Source organism: Pimephales promelas, chromosome 20 (assembly GCF_988280905.1).
Source record: "Pimephales promelas chromosome 20, fPimPro1.hap1.1, whole genome shotgun sequence".
Taxonomy (NCBI): Eukaryota; Metazoa; Chordata; class Actinopteri; order Cypriniformes; family Leuciscidae; genus Pimephales; species Pimephales promelas.
Window position 1 is genome coordinate 30,046,956 of NC_142788.1, and position 8,388 is coordinate 30,055,343.

Sequence of the window (8,388 nt, forward strand, 5' to 3'; positions counted from 1 at the left end):
ACACTGCTGGACAAAGTATAAAGTTTTATCCAAAACTTTAATACATTATTAATGATAATAAAAGTCAAACACATTCATTTGTTAAAAATATATACACAACTATAGGCTACATAAAAGTTTCTGTGCATTTTATGTACTTGCATGGCAATTAGCCTAGGTGTAGCATGGGCTACTACTATCATAGCTGGTACCATCCAAGGGAACAACTGAGGACTAAATTAGATGTTTTTTACACCTCAACCCTTTGAGTTCACACAGTCCATGTCTAGTTCACAACCACCAAATTCTCATGAAAGTATCATTAAACAGAAGCAGCAGCTTTTCTCTCAACTGAGCAGGTCCTTACATGGTCAACCAGAAAGTAAACAGTGGCAATTGCTACTAGAGCAGACAGAACAAGTCGAATAGTGGCGCCACAACAATGATCCAGACAATCTGAAACAGAAGAGACTTATTAATAAACATCTGTCTCATCATATGTCTTTGTTTGTGGAAAAACTGAAGCAGAAGAGGTCACTGTGGCAGGAAGAGAGTTCTGTGGTAAATGAATTCTTGTACCTTCATGTCTTTGGCAGATCTCTTTCGTGAGAAGACGGACGCTCTTGTTGCTCACTGGATTTTCAGCCGTGCAGCTGTAGATCTCTGAATCATTACAATGAAGCTCTAATGGTAAACTGAGGATGATGTTGAGATCAGGATTGCTGGTCTGTCTCATCATTTCACTCCCTTTATACCATGAGATGGACACGTCTCGATCGTTTCTCACAGAGCAAAGCACAGAGCATATTTCCTCAGATGCTCGAGGCTGCTTTATAGTACCTGGTAGATTGATTTTTCATAATTACATTTCAGTGTTAAAGTTCACCAGGTCTTTATTCTGTCAGCATATGGCTTTGATGACACATAAACACATGCCCCTTTCGCCCAGCAATGATAGAAGTCAAGAGAGGCACATAAAAAACAAGATGGCAACAGAATGAACTGATTTAAAAGACTCACCTGAAGATTGGTCGACAGTTACCAATGAGGTGCACTCAATAGCAGGTTCAGAGACAGGTGCTTCAGGACAAGAGGAAACGTGCATCCTTTACTAAGGACATTTTGCAGAAACCATATGAGATTTGTTTATAAAAGGGGTAGTTCAGCCCAAAAATGAAAATTCTGTCATTCATACTCTGCCTCATGTCGTTCCAAACCCGTAAGACTTTCATTCCTCCTAGGAACACAAATGAAGATTTAAAAAAAATATCTTATCTTTGGAACGACACGAGGCGAGGGAGAGTAAATATAATGATAGAATTGAAATTTTTGGGTGAATTATCCTAAGTGACTTCCTTTATCTACAACAAATAATAGTGTAATGTTTAATAAATGTGCAGCAGCTGCAACTTACCATACACATTAACTTTGAATTTCAGCTCAGAGATATATAACTTCATGGTGAGAGTTACTTTATAAAGTCCAGAATCACTGGTACTGATGTTCCAAATGGTCAGAGATCCACTCTCTTGATCTAGATGCAATCTTCCAGAAAGTCCCTGTTCAAAATATGTAACTGTTCCCTTATTCATCTGCGCTACACGGGTGGTAAGATGTTCTCCTTTAAAAAACCACACTGCCTCAGAGTCTTTCTCCGGTTCAGCTTCTGTATGTAGAGTCAGAAAGTCTCCCTCCATCACTGTCTTTACCCACTCACCATTCACCAGACCTGAAACAATGCATTAAATATGGGTTACATGCTGTTGGATTGGGTTTGTAATCATTTGTTTCGTATTCTTTAGAAGTCAAGACAAATATGATTACAATTGCTAAATGATTAGCGTGAAGAGAGAAATCGGGTGAACTACTAAATAACATTTTCATGAAACAAAGGTTTAAAAAGTTGTAATCTTTAGAAAAGTGAATTTTTGAACTTGTGATGCCGCTATAGAGTTGGTCCTAGAGACTCCAAAATTGGTCAGATTACTTTTCATGACCATCTCTACAAGTGTGCCAAATTTCATCATTTTTCTATGTTCCGTTGATAGGGCTGCCATAGGAATAATGATTAAAAAAAGCGGCTACAGCCCTACATCAATTCTGCTGCAGATGTAGATATTCCCAGTTCAAACGGCACACTCTAAAAAATTCTGGGTTGTTTTAACCCAATTTTGGATCAAATATGGACAAAGTCAAACATTGGGTTAAAAATGTCATTTAAAAATGTACCAATGGCTGGGTTTGTCCATTTTTTAGAGTGTAATAAAAAAAAATAGTGCAATTTTTACTGTAAAATGTAGTAAAAACACTATGAAAAAAGTTGTTTAATGAATATTCATTGCATTATTTTAGTATGATTGTATGTTAATGACTGAGCAGCTTCTATGTGTAATTCAGCTTGTGGAAATGCTACTTGTGATGATTCTTCATGTGGCTTCCTCATTTATCATAATTATGGTGGTTGTCAGTATGTTAAAGGTATAAAATAGATTTTAGCAGTGTGGTTTGTTGGTTTTGCCAGTTTAAATTACACATTTCTTGTTTGTAAATTACAGTTTTATACTGTAAAATGCATGGGTTGTCTGAAAATATGTTTCGATTTTTTTTTTTACAGTGAGTATTTAAAACTGGAGGACATTTGCATCAGTGTGCAGAAAAATGTGTGAGACTCACAATTTCTCACCTTTTCTCAAGTTGTTGTTTATACATCAATCTTATTTAACAAGTTCCTCTCACTCAAGATTGCATTCTCAGCTTTGATATACACTCACTGATTATTAGGAACACCATACTAATACTGTTTGACCCCCTTTCACCCTCAGAACTGCCTTAATTCTACGTGGCATTGATTCAACAAGGTGCTTAGAAATGTTGGTCCATATTGATAGGATAGCATCTTGCAGTTGATGGAGATTTGTGGGATGCACATCCAGGGCACGAAGCTCCCGTTCCACCACATCCCAAAGATGCTCGATTGGGTTGAGATCTGGTGACTGTGGCGGCCATTTTAGTACAGTCAACTCATTGTCATGTTCAAGAAACCAATTTGAAATGATTCGAGCTTTGTGACATGGTGCATTATCAAGCTGGAAGTAGCCATCAGAGGATGGGGACATGGTGGCCATAAAGGGATGGACATGGTCAGACACAATGCTCAGGTAGGCCGTGGCGTTTAAACGATGCCCAATTGGCACTAAGGGGCCTAAAGTGTGCCAAGAAAACATCCCCACACCATTACACCACCACCACCAGCTGCACAGTGGTAACAAGGCATGATGGATCCATGTTCTCATTCTGTTTGCGCCAAATTCTGACTCTACCATCTGAATGTCTCAACAGAAATCGAGACTCATCAGACCAGCCAACATTTTTCCAGTCTTCAACTGTCCAATTTTGGTGAGGTCTTGCGAATCGTAGCCCCTTTTTCCTATTTGTAGTGGAGATGAGTGGTACCCGGTGGGGTCTTCTGCTGTTGTAGCCCATCCGCCTCAAGGTTGTGTGTGTTGTGTCTTCTTCATAGGGCTGTCGCGGTAACCGCAATATTGTAGTACCGCGCTTCTGACAAGTCAACCGCAGAGGATAGCACGTAACCGCAGCAACCGCGATATTCACGTTTTTTTTTTTTTTTTTTTTTTTTTTATAAAGCTATACCCTTCTTGTTTTGAACTTAATGCATGTGTATTGAATGTTAAACAAGTTCATAACGATAACAAGACTGTTTATCATGGTGATGTGTAGCCTACAGGCTTCACACAGACAGTGAATGAAAGAGATCGGCAGAGCGCGTCACGCGCTGCGCGTGCAATTACCTGCGCCTGTCTTTGAAGTCGTGAAAAGCTTGTCGTGTCAAAGGGAAGCGAAAAATTTGTCGCATCATCATTTTAACGTTCTCTTCACGGGTATTTTCCCATAAATCCGCGTCAGCAGCAGCTCTGGTCAGCATCCCACAACACAAGGAAGCCGAAATAAAATCAGTGAGTCACGCATTGAATCAATGGGTCTCTAATAAGTGAAGCATCAGCTTCAGCATTGCCTATGCGACGCATTGCTGCTCAGCTGAGCCTTGAAAAGTTGAATCTCAAAGTTAAAAATAAATAACATCTTGTTGAATCAGCTTTTTTAAACGTGTTCGTTGAATGAACGGTTCAATGACTCGCTCAAAGTCCGTTGTCATAACAATATGCGCGCTGAGTGAAAGTCTTTCAATGCGCATATACTGTAGACGCTGTTTAGTTTCGGTTACATTGGTTACTGAAAATGTCCTCGTTTTTTTTTCACATCGTAAACATTATTTATATAGCAACAAAAACATATAATTATTTAAATAAATAAATAAATGGCGGTAATACCGCATATCGCGCTATTGAGCCACTCAACATTACCGCAAGGGAAATTCCATAACCGCGACAGCCCTACTTCTTCACAAATGCTTTGCTGCACCTCGGTTGTAACGAGTGGTTATTTCAGTCAAAGTTGCTCTTCTATCAGCTTGAATCAGTCGGCCCATTCTCCTCTGACCTCGAGCATCAACAAGGCATTTTCGCCCACAGGACTGCCGCATACTGGATGTTTTTCCCTTTTCACACCATTCTTTGTAAACCCTATAAATGGTTGTGTGTGAAAATCCCAGTAACTGAGCAGATTGTGAAATACCAACAACCATGCCACGCTCAAAACTGCTTAAATCACCTTTCTTTCCCATTCTGACATTCAGTTTGGAGTTCAGGAGATTGTCTTGACCAGGACCACACCCCTAAATGCATTGAAGCAACTGCGATGTGATTGGTCGATTAGATAATTGCATTAATGAGAAATTGAACAGGTGTTCCTTTTTCAATTACACTTTTACAATTAAACAAATACACTTATAATACACAAATAAAACAATTACACTATTATCCAAAGTGACTTACAAATGAGGAACATCACTAGCTGTTATAAACTATAATATACAGCATATAGTACATATATATATATTAAATATAGATTTTGACATGTCCAATTCAAATTTCTAAGATAGTATCCGCCAAGAAAAACTATATTATCGTCTCATGACTTGCTATGGGAAAAAAATACACTTAAAAGTGTATGACCGAACCATCCAGATGCAATTTCCAAAAACACACACACACACACACACAGAATAGATGTTCAGGCACAGTATATGCCCTATAAGGATTAAAAGATTGCAGTGTTTTAGTAATGGTTTGGTCTACTTCTGTCTTGCAGGTGATTTCACTTCTTTGGTTGTTTTATTGTAGGTGAGATTTCCTGTGAACCACAGAGGAAATGTTCATCACGCTGCCAGTATTCAGATCATCACCCTTCCGTTAATGTGACGCAAACAAAACTTTTTTTTCCACTTTCACAAAGAGGTCGACCCACTGATTTTTCCACAAAGACTTTAAACTTCAGCCATTTATTCAAACTACAATTGAATATACAATTATTTGTAAAAAAGAAGCCAACTCAAAACATACATTTACACAGGGGCGGCTCGCCCATAGAGGGCGCTGGGGCGCCGCCCTCCCTCCGACCTGTCTGTCTGTTTTTTTAATATATATTAAAATTTATCATTTCGAAAAATAATCTGTGTTAATTATATGCTAATAATGGTTTTACTTTGAAAAGTGTTTTGAACTCACCAGAATGATATTTGCATTCACTTTCGTTACTTTTATCATGTTGGTGTAGTAGTATAGCCAATAGGCTGTCTTCTCAGGGCGCCAGTTCGCTCAGCCCCACAGTGCTGGAATTTAAGCCAATGGTTCCCCGGTTGCTATGCAAAAAAGTTTATATTTCGCCAATCAGCGTCGTCAAATTTTATGGTTTAGGGGCGCTGAAAATATCGCCCACAGTATCCGATTAGGGGAGTGCACCGTGCACGCGCATCACGGGACATTTTTTACCTCAGATGAGAGCAGAATGGCAGCGCCAGTGACGTCGAGTGGAAATAATGTAAAGTAAGTCGTGGGAATTGACCTGTCTGTCTCTGTCACTCACTCACTCACACACACATAAACACTGTTTCACACACATTTGATATTAAAATAGTTATAGGAATATTAATACCTGTGTGTTTGCTTTGTTTTTGATGTTTTTAAGTTCTGAGCTGGATTACTGTGTTTCATACTAGTTAAAATCAACTTTATTCTCATACTTGGGTGTTACAATCAAGAATGTTGTCCCACCCTCTCTTTCAGAGCCTTTTCTCTCTCTCTTTCTCTAGTATCAACACATTGTTATCCATTATCCAATTGTCAATTTGTCAAAAATATGTAGTCTACAGCTGGGGATTGATTAAACTAGATTGTTGTATTACCTATTATTTTTTGTATTAACTATATTATAATTTATCAATATTATGCGTTTTCACTTTTTCTGTCAGCACACAGAGCATAATAAACATGCAACTTGTTCATTATCATTAACTGTCAAACTGTTATTATTATTATTCTATTATTTGACCATTGGTATTGACTGGTTTAAGTTATTTTATTGGTAGGCTATAGGTAAGGGCAAAACAGTATTTTTTTCTTCATTTATATTGTTGAAAACTAGTGAATGGTAATTGATGGTATAATGAACACAGTTAAGTTAAGATTATGTTAATATAACTAAATCTAAATTATTTTAAGACTTATTGACCCATGTAAGTTTGCTAAGGCCCCCTAGTGGGCCTTAGGCCTAAAATGCACCAGAATGCAGGAAATCACATCTACTAAATTCAAAATTTTCTGGGGGGGGACCCCCAGACCCCCCTCTTATTCAGCCCCCCCTCCAATATTTTTCACCAGCCGCCACTGCATTTACAGTTTGTGCATCAAAAGGTAACACACTTTCGTGATTTAGGGGGCCTTTCGAGATTTACCCTAAAACCGTGGGACGTCGTTCATTTTGATGTAAACAGCAACTTTTATTAAACACATTTACTATAAAACTTTTTGTTCTGTATATTTCACATGACCAAAAGTAAAAGAAAAAAACATAAAGGTAATAAAGGAACCAAGAATATTAGCAGTAATACCCAATTTCAAGAACAGAAAAGTTCAAAAAGGTACTAAATGAGTGCAAAGACGACCAACTATTGAGTGTTTCAGCAAGAGAGCAACCAGAGAGCACAATGAACGAGTTTAATGAAAGACAAAAACAATGAGGTTTTAGAAATCTTACCTTTAACACCGATGAAAAACACAACGAAAATCCACATCCTGATGAACATTTACCAGGAAGGATTGAAGGTTTGTGTCTTCTCTTGATGTTGCATCTGGAGCTCACTCGAGTGTGTGTGTGTGTGTGTGTGTGTGTGAACATGTGATGACATGTCAGGTTCATCAGGAAGTGATCAGTTTCATCAACCTATTTATTTGAAATCATCAAATCTGCTATTTACAAAAGTCACCTAAAATTAAAGCACAGAGTCTTGTTCCCTCATTAGACTAATTAATTTTCCATTTTTGTCATTCGTAACTAATATTTTGGAACTAATATTTTAAAACTATAGAAAAATGCATTTTCTCTGGGACATCGGATTAAATTTTCACTTTTTTTAAAGCTTTTTTTTTTTTTGCATTTAGTTAGGTTTCTGGTGTTACTGCCAGCTCAAAAAAGCTGAAAAGAAAACAGCCATTTCGTTGGGCTGTCTGTGTCTGAAAGTGTGTCATGCAGCCATCAAGCTCAATTTGCAGCTGGTTTCTATAGCTTTTGTTATTATTTTATTTTAACTCTATTTAACCAGGCAGATCTGGTGTTTTCTGTCTGGTTAAACTTCACTGCTTAAGTAATATATCGTAAATGTTAAATTATACACATTAATGTATTGAGTGTGCAGTTTAAGATGACTGTATTTATTAATGCAATACGAATTTGTTTTAAAGGAAAGTATTATGTGGGAAAAAAATTAGGCAGGCCTAATTTTTAGGCCTACCTAATTTTGAGACTTGAGGTAATACAGATTGAATTTGTATTTGAACATGTAAGCTGGCATTGCTGCTAATAATCTGTATTTTTAATCGTTTTAAGTACAGTTAGGCAGCTTTTATTTTATTGTTGAGATTGCAGGTTTGATGTATCAGAGATAATGCAACGAATCAGAGCCACACATTATGATTTACGTTAGGATATGCGTATATTTTTAGAAGAAGGGGAAATAGTTAGTCTGAATTGAGTTATTTGGCCAAAACAGCCGAACTTCCCGATGTGTATAACGGAGAACACTGTTGTCATATTTGGTAATAATGACCTTCCAAACGCAATGCCATGCAAAGAACATGTTTGGTTTTTTTTTCAGCTTTCAGGTGAAAATTCATTGACAACATATTGTAAAGGCCAGATAGAATAAATGATTAAAAACTTCTTTAGTAGAGACTGAGCCACATCTTCTGTTATTTTCAAGCATTGTTTTGCATA

The 8,388-nt window shown here is 37.5% G+C and overlaps 1 protein-coding gene across 1 annotated transcript; it reads right to left on the reverse strand.

Moving 5' to 3' along the window:
• Window positions 1-18: 18 nt before the first annotated feature.
• Window positions 19-7,292, reverse strand: LOC120480991 (CD48 antigen). The gene is made up of 5 exons (XM_039674406.2): window positions 7,153-7,292; window positions 1,394-1,708; window positions 1,000-1,059; window positions 559-819; window positions 19-435 (listed from the first exon to the last, which is right to left on the reverse strand). The coding sequence occupies exons 1-5, from the start codon at window positions 7,199-7,201 to the stop codon at window positions 302-304; spliced, it is 819 nt and encodes a 272-aa protein (XP_039530340.2). The 5' UTR covers window positions 7,202-7,292; the 3' UTR covers window positions 19-301.
• Window positions 7,293-8,388: the final 1,096 nt, after the last annotated feature.